The sequence below is a fragment of the Rhea pennata genome, chromosome 3 (genome assembly GCF_028389875.1).
Source record: "Rhea pennata isolate bPtePen1 chromosome 3, bPtePen1.pri, whole genome shotgun sequence".
Taxonomy (NCBI): domain Eukaryota; kingdom Metazoa; phylum Chordata; class Aves; order Rheiformes; family Rheidae; genus Rhea; species Rhea pennata.
The window spans coordinates 665,925-677,977 of record NC_084665.1 but is presented as its reverse complement, the minus strand read 5'-3'; the positions used below and the strand labels follow the sequence as shown (position 1 = coordinate 677,977).

Genomic DNA, 12,053 nt, shown 5'->3' with positions numbered 1-12,053 from the left:
GGGAACAGGCCAGGTGACACGGGCATCCAGCGCTGTCTTATCTCAACCCGACCACTGCTCCTTCCCCAGCCCGCGCGCCCGCTCCTCGCCGGGCCGCCCGTTTCAAAGCAGCGGCAAGGAGCCACCTCCGCTGCCGCGGATCTCGGCCCCGGCTGAGCCCGCTGCCCGCAGCCTCCTCCCGCCGCTTCGCCCACGCAGCGCGACGCGCGCGGGACCCCCGCGGCCGCGGCGGCTACGCGCCCCACAGTGCCGCGGCGCGGCCCGGCCCCACTGCCGCCCCCCGGCCCGGCCCGCCGCCGCCCCCCGGCCCGGCCCGGCCCGGCCCGGCGCGGCCCGGCCCGGCCCGGCCCGCCGCCGCCCCCCGGCCCGGCCCGGCCCGGCCCGGTCCCGCCACCGCCCCCCGGCCCCGCCCGCCACCGCCCCCCGGCCCGGCCCGGCCCACCACCGCCCCCGGCCCGGCCCGGCCCGGCCCGGCGCGGCCCGGCCCGGCCCACCACCGCCCCCGGCCGGGCCCGGCCCGGCCCGGTCCCGCCACCGCCCCCCGGCCCGGCCCGGCCCGGCCCGGCGCGGCCCGGCCCGCCGCCGCCCCCCGGCCCGCCCCGCCGCCCTCACTGGGCCGCCGCGGCGCTGAGTGGCGGCGGCGGCGCCAACCAGGGCGGCGGCGGCGGCGGCGGGGCGGGGGCGGCGGCGGGGCCTCCCCGGCCGAGCGAGCGGCAGAAAGTGCCACGACTCCAGCGCGGCCGCGGCGGCGAGGTGGGTCGGCGGCCGGGCACCGCGGCGGCGATGGGCGGGCGGCGGGCGGCGGGCGTCCTCCCCCCCGCACACCTCCCCCGGGCTGCCCCCGCCGGGTGCGTGTTGGGGGGGGATCCCGCGCTCGCCCCCGCGGGGCCCCGGCGCTCCGCGGGGACCCCCCGCCGTGGGACGGCGCGGCGGCGGCGGCGGCGGCTGTCAGTGGGGCCGGGGGGCCGCGCAGCCCCGCGGCGGGGACGCGGCGGGTTTCTCTCTCTCGCGCTCTCTCTCTTTTTTAATTTCTCCTCTTTTTTTTTTTTAATCCCCCCTCCCAGTTTGGGTGTTTATCCCCCCCCTTTTTTTTTTCTTTTCCTCCTTCTTTCTTTTCGTTTTCCCCCCCGCCCCCCTTTTCCCCGGCCACGTTTGCAGCTGGCTCGGGCCGGGCCGGGCCGGGCCGGGCCGGGGCGGCCCCGGGGCGCGGCGGGCGGATGAATGGGCCCGGGCCGGGCCGGGCCGGGGCGGAATGGCGACGTGTGCAGCCGGCCGGGGAGGCGCCCTGCCCCGTGCCCGCACCCGCCGCCTGATGGACGGAGCCGCCGCCGCCGCCGCCTCTTCCTCCTCCTCCTCCTCCTCGTCCCCTCCCTGTCCCGGGACAGCGACGGCCTCCGCTCCCGGCTCCCACTTTCTGCATCCGTTGCAGCGCTTCAGCCTCTTGTGGAAGACATCATCATCATCATCATTTATTATTGTTATTATTATTAGTTGATTTGTTTAGCAAATTCCCTGCCAGCCCCTGGGAGGTGAAAATAACGTCCCTCTGCCGCTCCTTCCCCTCCAGGACAGCTGAGCACCCAGGAAAGACAGAGCCGTTCCCAGCGGGAATGTGGGCTTTCGGCCAGGGGCGATGCGCGGGAGAGGGGCGCGAGGTGGGCCCGGGCCCCCTCCCTTGGGCGAGGGGTCAGGGCAAGGAGTTTCTTCCTCCATGGAGGAGCCGCAGGGTGCAGCCGGTGGGGCGAAGGGAGCAGCTCTTCCAGGACTCCAGCCGTGCTCCCCGTCAAGCTTTGCGGTGTGCTCGCCACCGCTCTGCACTTTCCCTTGCTCCAGATGCTTATAGCCATCGCCATCTGTTCCAGATGTTGGAAACAAATTCCTCTGGCCGTAGCTGAGAGCCAGCCTTAGGAAAATCGGCAGTCTGATTAAGCACAGTCTCAAAAGGTCAGAGCTATGAGATGATCATTCCTTTTCCTTTAACTAAGCAAATATATACATATATATACGTGTGTGTGTGTATATATCTATATATATATGTTTGTGTGTATATATACATATATATATGAGCTCGCTCCTGGCAATTGCCACCCTCGGTGGCATCTGAGCAAAGCTGCGCGGGGAGATCAGCGACAGTGCGGGGTCTTGGTGGGTGCAAAGTGTTGAACAGAGGAAAGCGGGAGAAGGAAGGTGGTGGGTTTTGCAACCAACCTCAGCAGATGCGTGCCAGTGGGGGCTATCCTGAAGGACTGTCTCAAGTGCGGTCCTTTGACACCCCGCAGAGGTGCAAGCTTTCCTTTCAAAGAGGAGGTTGCAAAGGGCTCCGTTAATTTTTCTTGCCAGGAGACCACTGGAATGCGTTCGGTGGGGCGACCGCTACCCTGAATTTAAAAGGTGCTTATTTGCAGATTGGAAGGTTTCATCTGCTGCAAAACCAAGCTGGAAGCTGGGATCCTTCCCCTGAAGGGAAGAAAACCACCCCTAAATAGTTGTAAGAGTTATTTTCAATAGCTGAGGAGGGGCAGCGGAGAAATGGAGAGATTTGTAACAGCAGAGATTGTAATTTGCAGAGATTAGTCAAGATGCAGCTGTGTTATAGTGCTTTTACACCGTTTCCTTTAAATATATATGCATTTTTTTCTACCTTTTTACTTGAAGGCTTAACAAGAGGAACTGGCAGAGCTGCAGAAAGCTGCAGTTGCTGTTGTCGCGCTGCAAGAGCTAACGAAGCGCTCGCGTGCATTTGATTAAGCCAAGGTATAGCTGTCTGTAACGTGGGTGGCTGGTGGCCTGAACGTGCTGCATAGTATTATTTGCACTGAGAAATACCTTGTACAGGCAGACTAGAAATGCACAGTCACTTGTTCAGAGGATATAGTTAAGCAGGACCTGGTCGAGACATGCCGACTTCTTAAATTTTGTCTTTATTTATTGCGACAGGGCGGAGAGAGAGACTTCGGGAGAAGTATCTGGTGATGGGCTTTTTATCTGCTAATGGTGCTGCCTTCTCCTGCTGCCAGACTGCCCTGCTATCAGCAGGATTGGCCCTTGAAATTATCGCTGCTTTGTGCTGGAGGAGCACTGTCCCCAGCGACATCTCTCTCCTTGTGTTGGCTTTTGGCAAGGGTAGCTTCAGAGCAGGAGCGGGGCAGGAGATGAGACTTTATTTCTTGGAGCCATCGCCTTTTGAAGGCTGGTCGGTGGCCTTCCGAAATGGTCCCTTTGGTCTCTGCGGTGCTTGCTGTGATGTCCTGCAAGGGAATTTTGCACTTTGGAAGAAGCTGAAATCTCAGCCTGGAAACTTTTTTTTTTTTTTTTTTTTTTTTTTTTTTTTTTTTAATTCTTATTATTTAGAACAAAACAGAGCGGTACTTTGCAGGCAGGCATGCCTTCAGACTGCGCAAAGCCCAGCTGCGTGACCCGCGTTTCCTCTTTCTCTCCCCTCCCATGACCACTCACCTCTTTTTTTTTTTTTCTGTGTTAACTTGGGATACTGCTTTGACGCTATGGCAAAGCACAAGTCTTGGCTTGCAGGTGGAGCATCTATTCTTTTCCCAGCTGAAGCATCCCTTTAAAGGCAAGGATTGATAATGCATATATTTTAATTTGGCTGCCTAAGGAAATAAGATTTCTGCAGTGATACAACCTGTCTCTTCCTTTGCTCCTGCCTGCCTAACAGTTGACCTGGCTGCTTTAAACTCAGTTGGATGGAGGTAAAAGTCTCAAAGATACTGAATTCCTGTGGATTTCCTGGAAGTAAGTGTTTGCAGAGAAGAGAAACCCTGGACAGATGGGAAGGCTGTAGCCTGATTTTGGCTCTTGCAGGTCTCTGGCAAATGCGACCGCAAGACGCTGAGCTTGACCCTTGTGCCATCACGCTGTGCTTCTGTGGGCTGATTAGTCCTGGAAATTGTCCTGTGCTTAAAACTCAGCAAGGCTGAGTGCTTTACTGGCTTTGCTTCCTTACAGCAAGTTGGGCTTTTGCTTGGGTAAGTAGAGGTGACTGCATGCTCCTGGGTGGCTGGAGAAATTTGTCTTTCTAGGCTGTTACCTGGGATGTTTGGAAATTTGACGGATAACTAGAAAAAAAGCCGCAGGAACCGAAGAGTTAGAGCACAGCTTTTTTTTCATGAGAAGGCAAAATTTTGTTTTCTTTTATAGCAAGTGAAATATCAGCTCTCTGCCTGGTTCCTGTTTTGGTGGTGGTAAAGGGCTTTATCTGAACAAGTTATTTTGAGGAAGGAGCAGGAAGGCGTTTGCATATGGAGATATTTGATGATTTTTCATTGTTTTGATGAGGTGATGGCTAGAGGATAGGCCTGTCTGAGGAACTCCCCACAGGTAAATGTGATCCATCATTGGGCATGAGCTTTCTTTTTCTAGCAGTAACTGCGATGGCCAGTGCTGCCTGTGCACTTGTGGGAACGGTCTGCAGGCCCTCTCCTGAGAGAGTCCGCATGTGAGATCGAGAAAAGCTCCTCTTGTCGAGATTATGAGCGTTATCTGGCTGTGCCAATCCAGAAACAAACTTCCAGCCCTTTGAAGGGAGACTGCTGAAGTTTCTCGGGAGGAAGGCAAGGTCAGGAAATACCAAAGCAGAGCTTTGCTCCCAGCATTAGCATTGCAGGACATTGCTTCTTGCATTTATGCATCAGGAAGTTCCCAGAGGAAGACCTTTTTTTTTTTTTTTTTTTTTTTCCTCCTTCTTCCTCCTCCAAAAATGTCAGGTCCAGTCTGATTTAAATTAAATGCACGTGGTGTCTTGTAGCCTGCCGCTGCTTTTGCTGTCGGACTGATACGCTCTTCCCCAAAGGAGCTATTGGGCCAGCTTATGCCAAGTCCTCGGCCGCAAGAGGAACTTGTTTGGAGTCAGCGCAGGACCCGGCCTCGTGCCCTGGGCTCTGAAGTCTGCCAGGGACAAGCTTGGAGATGGGACTTGCTTCCTCTTTGCTCAGTTGGTATTTCCCATAGTCATCTTGGATTTACTTGGGGCAAGGGCATGCCTGCGCTTGGGAACAGCGGCGGGGCTGGATCCCAAGTTTATCTCTTCAAGCAGCGCTGACTTGCGACTGGCCACCCGTGAGCAGGTGCAGAGGTTTTGTGAGCTTCGCTGGCTGAGCCTCCTCTTCCGGCTGGGATGAGGTGTCCACAGCTTTCCTAGGCCTGCAGGAGAACGTGCTGCTCCTTTTCTTGTGAAGAGGCTCAGCAACTTTGGCAGCAAATGCGTGAAATGAGCCCTTTTTCCGCAACGTAGCCACATTGACTTTAGCTTGCCAGATCAGATTTTCTCCCTTGCATCAGTGGCTGGATGCAGCAAAATCATTAAAGCTGCGGGAACCTGGTGGGGCAACCAGGGCTTCTTTGTGCTGAGTGTTCTGGGCTGTTTTCTCGTTATGGTGGGTTTTTTTTCTTTTCTTTTTCTCGTGTTTTATTTGGCTAGGAAGGACTATTGCACGCTAATCTGAATCATTATCTTGCTCCGGCTGTAAAACCGGAGAGGAGGCAAGGTACAGCTGGCTTTTAGTGCAGGGAGCGCTGCAGGGAGCGCATGGCTCTCCTTGGCCACCCTGCTCCTGGTGTCGCTTGAGGACCTTTGAGAGGGACAGCGGCCCAGGGACGCAGGGCAGCTTGGGCGCCGTGGTCTCACCAGTCTCGTGGCTCATGTCTCCGCTTGGTGACCTTGTCCGTGTTCCAGCAGAGGTTGGAATGGAGTGTGGAGATTTCCGAGCTGCAGAGGCTGCTGCTCTGGCCAGCCCAGTGCCAGTTGCCTCTCCATCCCCATCTTCCCTGGGCTCCTTTCAGCTGCCTTTTGGGGGTGGTGGTAGCAGCTGGTAGGGTAGGAGTATATTTGCTGGGGCTTTGTGTCCAAGCTGGGTTGCACTCTTGCCTGAAGATGGAACAGCAAATTTAATCTGAATCTGAATATGTGGTAGAGTGGGGTCAGGAAGGGTTTCTGCTTACTGTTCTGTCAGGGCTACTGGGCTGGGAATGCAGGTCTTGTTCCTGTCTCTAAAGCCATCCCTAGCCGGTCCCAGGTGCTTCACCACGAGAATGATGCCAGAGCTCTTTCTTCATTGCAAGTGTAGTTGGAGAGATATGACCTAATATCAAATGCACTGGGGGTGGAGGGTGTTTAAATCCCAGCAGGATGTGGCAGCCTGAAATGGCAAGGTCCATAGCATCAGCTGAGATCTAGAGCAATGCCCATGGTAGAAAGTTGGCCCTTCCAGAGGAAGCTTGTTCCAGCTGGTGTTCGAAGCTCTGCCAAGTTTCCCCTGCTTCGCCAGGGATGCTTGGAGCAGGAGAACGGGGCTCATGATGGAAACTCCCCTCCCCAGGCAGGTGAACGTCTCCAGTGGGAGACGACTGTTTTGCAGGTCCTTTTGACTCTGCATGCCCTGCTCCGGCTTTGGAGAAGACGCTTAATGTGCATGACGTGTCCCGGAGCAGCTGCCTCCATCGCGCGGTCGCCCTGCTCGCTGTGAGAGCAAAGGTGGAGCGAGTTTCTGCTGCGGTGCTCTGTCGTGCTCTCTTTTTAGCACCTATTCTGTAATGTGTTACTGCGGTGCCAAAAAAACTTCTGAGGTTGCTTCCTTCAAGACCTGAGGTTTTGAAAAGATGCTTGTCTCCTTCGTTTTAGTCTTGTTTTGCCTCCTCCCCTTCCAGCCTCCCTTCACCCTCCAACTCACAACCTGTTAAAGAGGAAATTTGATAATGTTCACGTTTTAAGTGTGGGAATGGGAACTGCTGATAGCCAAGGGCTTTTTGCTTTTTCCCCATGATGATTTTTAGGCACAATGGTAGGAAACTGCAGCTTTGCATGTCCTGGAAAGTGCCCCTTAACCACCTTCGGCATCCCTACCTGAGGATTAATGACCCATCTCGGGGCCACGGGGAGGTTTTACGCTCATGGGAGAAACACATGAGTGGGACAGCAGGGAAAGGATTGGTTTAGACACTTGGGACAAGGTTTAATTAGCAATTAAATGGAGCGGCATAACAGCACCTCCTGCCTGTGCACTTCCTACCCAATGTCAAACTAGTCTGCCTTGCAGCGGGTCTCTGTTGCTGCTTATAGCAGAGGTGGAAAGAGAAGTGCCACATCCAGTGTTCCCTTTGCAAGTCTCCCTCGCTGCTTCTTGCAAGCCTTTGGCAGAGAAGATAATTGATGACTGTGACTTCTAAAAGCTTGAACTTATGACTTTTATTGGTATTTGCATCTCAAGGAAATGGCCATGGCTTGATTCTCAGTGTGTGCACACGGCCTCGCTGCAGGATTTTGTCTGTGCTGTGCCAGAGCTGCACGTTGCTGCAGAGAGGTCTCCTTCCCCAGGATGCTTGCATGGGTGCTGCTCTCTGCAGCAGCCCTGGTGTGCGGCTCCCAAGCACGCCTGTTGCACTGTGTGTCACGTCACCCTGTTTATCACGGCAGCCGCATGTGTCTTCGCGGCACACGGGAGAGCCGCTGTGCGTGCAGTGTCTCCAGCTCGCACTTCTGTGAGATGAGCCATACGTTCAGAAATCGCTGTTACCGCAGGATGCAGATGCTAAGGGTGTAACATTTTTTTTCTTTTTTCCCCTTTTGGGCTCTTCTGGAGGTTGCTACAGTCATTGAAATTACTCATTGAAGTACCAAGTGGAAATAGTTGCTGTGAATAGGCAACATAATGGAGGAGCCCAGACTTGGGGATGTATAGACAGGTGGCTCTTCCAGGGTGCGCAGATCTCAAGTATTTGTTGTTTCAGTGCAAAGTGCCATCTGGAAACACAAATGTCTGTATGAAACTCACTGCTCTGAGCCATTGCATCTCTTTGGGTTTTTCTTCACTAACTGTCATTCTGGTGTCTTGCAGGCACAGAAGAATAAGGCAGGATGGATGTGTACGACCCTCAGACACTTGGTGTTATGGTCTTTGGAGGTTTCATGGTGATATCAGCCATTGGAATCTTTCTGGTATCCACTTTCTCCATGAAAGAGACATCTTATGAGGAAGCCTTGGCCAAGCAGCGCAAAGAGCTTGAAAAGACCCACCAGCACAAAATGGAGAAAAAGAAGAAAGAGAAACCTGTTGAGAAAAAAGGAAAAGCAAAGAAAAAGGAAGAGAAACCTAATGGGAAGATACCTGAGCAGGAGCTGGTTCATGAAGTTACAGACTCTTCCAAGGATGTAGCTCTTGAGCCTGCTGTGGTGTCTGAGCCTGTAATTATCGAGTCTCCAGTTGCAGCAGTGTCAGTGACCCCTCAGGAAAAGGAGAAACCTGCCCCGTCTCCTAAGGAAAAGAGGAAGAAGGAGAAAAAGGTGGCAAAGGTAGAGCCTGCTCCTAGCCCAGTGTTGGCTTCACCTCCCATCAGTGTCTCCAAGAGCTCCCCCGTCTTGGAGGTGACTTCCAAGGAAGTGCCTGTTGTGGCTGTGCCGCCAGTTGGCACACAGCAAAGCACTCCAGTCATCAACTCCGCTGCTGTCAAGAAAGCTGATGCTCTTCCCACCCATGAGGAGCAAAAGCATGACGGAACAGTCAAGAAGAAGGCTGCATCCAAGAAGAAGAGTGAACCAGGTAAGGCCAAATTCTTCTGCATATATCCCCATTGAGTAAGTAAGCAGAATATCTTGGTTAAAGATATATTAAAACAGAGCTGCCCTGTCCTGAGACCTCTTCATTCTTCCATGCTGGAAACATGATGGCTCTAGAAAGGCAGTCTCTGGAGAGATGGACAAAGTGCACAGAGGGAAGGTGGTTGGAAAGACTGGAGTTCTCCCTGGGGAATATAGAGCTGAAGTCAAGAGCTTATTGACTTGTTTTCACTCTGTAATGTGTTGTCTCCTGCATTGGATGCCCCTGCTTATCTCCTCCATCCAGCTCACACAGATGTTGAAAAGTTACAGGTTCCTCCAGGATTTGCTATTGCATTGTACGTCTCCAAGCATATCTGTACACCAAGAATGATCGCCAGATGCAGGTTGCTGCCCTGGGAGAGAGGTGTGAGGGAAGTGTAGTGAGGGAAGAAATAGCTCTGTAGCTGGATTCTTCCCTTTCATTGCATGAATGTGAACAGTTTGGTTTTTTGGTTAAACGATAATTGCATCTTTGAGAACACCTGAGAGATTTCTCCTATTTGTCTTTATGGGAACACCTCTACAAGAAGGGCTGTGGAAAGATCAGAAAGCACTCACATTTTAGAGCCTGCAATGTGGTGCACGTGCATTTCTTCTTTTGTACATAAACACCTACTTGGTAGCCTTCCCCAACATAACCCAACCTGGTGTTGCAGTGTAATCTGGCAGGTTTTGCACCTGTATTTCGGGAGAGGACTTGCTACTCAGCAGGATATAGGGAGTTTTATGCCCACAGGTCTCCAAGGACAGGTTAAAACCCTTGAATCTATTTGTCTGAGGAACTGATTTTACTAAAGGCTAACTCCACACAGGGATGAGGTTTGTAATTATTTGAGCTCAGAAACAGCCACTACTGGAGGACATGGCAAAGATGGTGTTTTGGTATTCAAAGGCATGTCCTCCTCCCTGATGCAGATGGCAAACCTGATGTGAGTGGCTTGGGATTTTTTTTTCTCATTTGGTTTGTTTTCAGGCTTTTGCATTCCAAGAAAAACCTGCTCTCAAGCTGTTCACATCTACATAGTTCCAGGCTCATCAGCTGTGAGAGTGGGACCCAAGCTCTCCCTCGTAACACTTATTGGTACCTGATGTTGGCTTCAGCCCTGATTTGCTTCCCAGACTCGGGGCTCCAGGCAGGGAGCAAGCTGTGTCTCTAGTGCCACGTGTCTGTGTGGTTTTGAAGAGCTATGCTTTTAGCGTGGAGGTCAAGAGCACGATCTTGAACCTTATAACCCTGAGGCTTACACCTCGGTGTTCAGGTCTGCAGGATGCTCAGGGTTATGTAGGAGCACCTGGTCACGATAAGAGAAGTACAAAACCAGGGTGGGTTTTAGTGGAGGGAGGTGCCACCACAGCTGTTAATCTGCCTGGAATAAGGGGACCACTTTGTAGCACGGAAAGCAGCTGTGACAGCAGCTTGCCAAGGGCATGAAGAACTGAGTCTTAACTGTCTTACCCATGCTGATGGCCCAGGTCATCACATGTAGTGGAATATGTGTGTGGAGCAGCAGGGAACTGCAGTTGAGCATGGAAGTAATGCTGACCCCAGGGAATCCTCTGTCACTCTGATCTGGAGTTTGAACCTGGATTTTTTTTTCTTTTTTTTTTTCCCCCTCTACTGGAGTTTTTAACTTGAATTGCTGCTTCTTGGGGAACAGGTCATCCCCAGGGTTATGTGCTTTTGGGCATGTGCTTTTGTTCTCATGTGTGTTTTAAGATCTGAGCCAGATGTGTCTAGTCATTTACTGACCATAAAAGTTCTAAGTGCAGTGACTATCATAGGCTGGATATTTTTCTTTTTTTGCTTCTGAGCTCTGAAATACTAGTGGTGGAGTGAGCCGGTGTCCGGCACAGGATAGCTCACCACGCAGAAGGTGTTATGCTGCTGCCCCTCTCTATGGTCTCCCTTCCTCAGCATGAGGGAGTTGTAGGATGTGTACCCTGAGATGGTGGTGTGAAGGTTGTGCTCGGCGCTGTGCAACTTCTCCTGAAACTGCTGCCATGTGGGTCCTGATCTCCATGTTCAAGAGACCTTGGTGTTAATGGCTTTAGAGATTCTGAACTTACTTGAGTCAAAACTGCTTTTTTCAAAGAGCCAACTCACATGAGTTGTTTTTATAAAAGCAAGCACACTGTGTCATAGATACTGCGGAATAACTCTTAAATCTCTGTTCACGTCCCTGTGTCCCTCATGACCTTGTGCACTGTGGTGCTACAGGAGCATCACAGTCCTATTACAGACCACACGATGCTACCTGGCCTTCCCAAGTTCGGAGAGGGGTAGGAAGACTGCTGGATATACATTATTTCCTTCACAAAGAGTTGGAGCAAACCTGTGTGGTGGAAAAACGGGGAACTCCTAGCTCTGCTCTGCAAGGTGGTGTCACAGTGTGGTCCAACTTCAGCTCCCTCCTGGCCTGACGAATCTCTGATCTGTGGCATTGGTGAAACATGTTTAGCATCTGCTGGCGATCATTCAGTTTGCTAAGGGGGCTGGAGGTGACTGTAGTAGGGTCAGACAGAAGTGAGCGGTGATCCCTGAAGCATGCTTGCGCAGTGAGCATTGTCAGTTCTCTAGCACTTCTCATATTGTTCTCACTTAAAGAGGTATAAAACACGAGTGCAGAGAATTGCCTGCATGCCGGGTTGAAATGGCAGTTGTCTGATTGAGGCCAGCTGAGGTATTTGGCTTAAAATCAGGATGTGACTCGGCTCTGCTATTGGCCTGAGTAGTCCCAGTGCCTCCTCTTTTCTCTTCAGCACCTGTGGACTCAGATGGGCCCCTCTACCTGCCCTACAAGACGCTTGTGTCCACCATCAGCAGCATGGTGTTCAGTGAAGGAGAGGCCCAGCAGCTGATCGAGATCCTGACGGATAAAGCAGGCATTGTCCAGGATACCTGGCACACGGTAGGATGGCGAGCTGTGGGTGCTTGCTTCTTCATGGCCAACAGCCACCTGCCATTGGCTCTTTTGATCTTAGCTGTCATCTGAGAATAGGGGTTGGGATGCAGTGTGTCAAGGGAAGGAAAGCTCTAGGTTTTAAGGCAGAATGGGTGGCCTACTGACTACAAAACCAGCAGGAGAGGGTAGAGGGCTGGATCCCTTATGAAGCCACTTCTGCAGGTTAGGTAGCTTGTGCATGCAGGGTCAGGGGAAATGGGATGGATTTGGAGATCCCCATTAATATGCTGTCTCACACTCCTAGGCAACGCAGAAGGGTGACCCAGTTACTGTCCTAAAACGCCAGTTGGAGGAGAAGGAAAAACAACTTGCTGCCGAGCAAGAGGATGTGTCTGCTGCCAGAAACAAGCTGCGGGAGCTGAGCAAGGTGAGCACTGCATGACATTCCTGAGGTCTCCGGCATGGGCTCTCTGCTGTGCTGGTCATCTTGGCTTGCTCCGTCTCGGCAGATCAGTCCTGCTGCTGTGCAGCAAGCCGTC

At 53.0% G+C, this 12,053-nt stretch overlaps 1 protein-coding gene across 7 annotated transcripts in view; it reads left to right on the top strand.

The window, feature by feature from the left end:
* The first annotated feature begins 686 nt into the window (after positions 1–686).
* Positions 687–12,053, top strand: part of RRBP1 (ribosome binding protein 1) — a 28,460-nt gene continuing 17,093 nt past the window's right edge. For 4 of the 7 annotated variants that reach the window (XM_062571323.1, XM_062571322.1, XM_062571321.1 and 1 more), the window contains exons 1-4: positions 687–753; positions 7,851–8,552; positions 11,372–11,520; positions 11,819–11,941. In XM_062571323.1, coding sequence (XP_062427307.1) covers positions 7,871–8,552; positions 11,372–11,520; positions 11,819–11,941 — 954 coding nt within the window. In that variant the 5' untranslated portion in view covers positions 687–753; positions 7,851–7,870. Of the gene's footprint in view, positions 754–801; positions 849–1,862; positions 1,945–2,697; positions 2,755–7,850; positions 8,553–11,371; positions 11,521–11,818; positions 11,942–12,053 lie in introns of those variants that run through there. The other 3 variants (XM_062571318.1, XM_062571320.1, XM_062571319.1) reach the window with 3 other exon arrangements.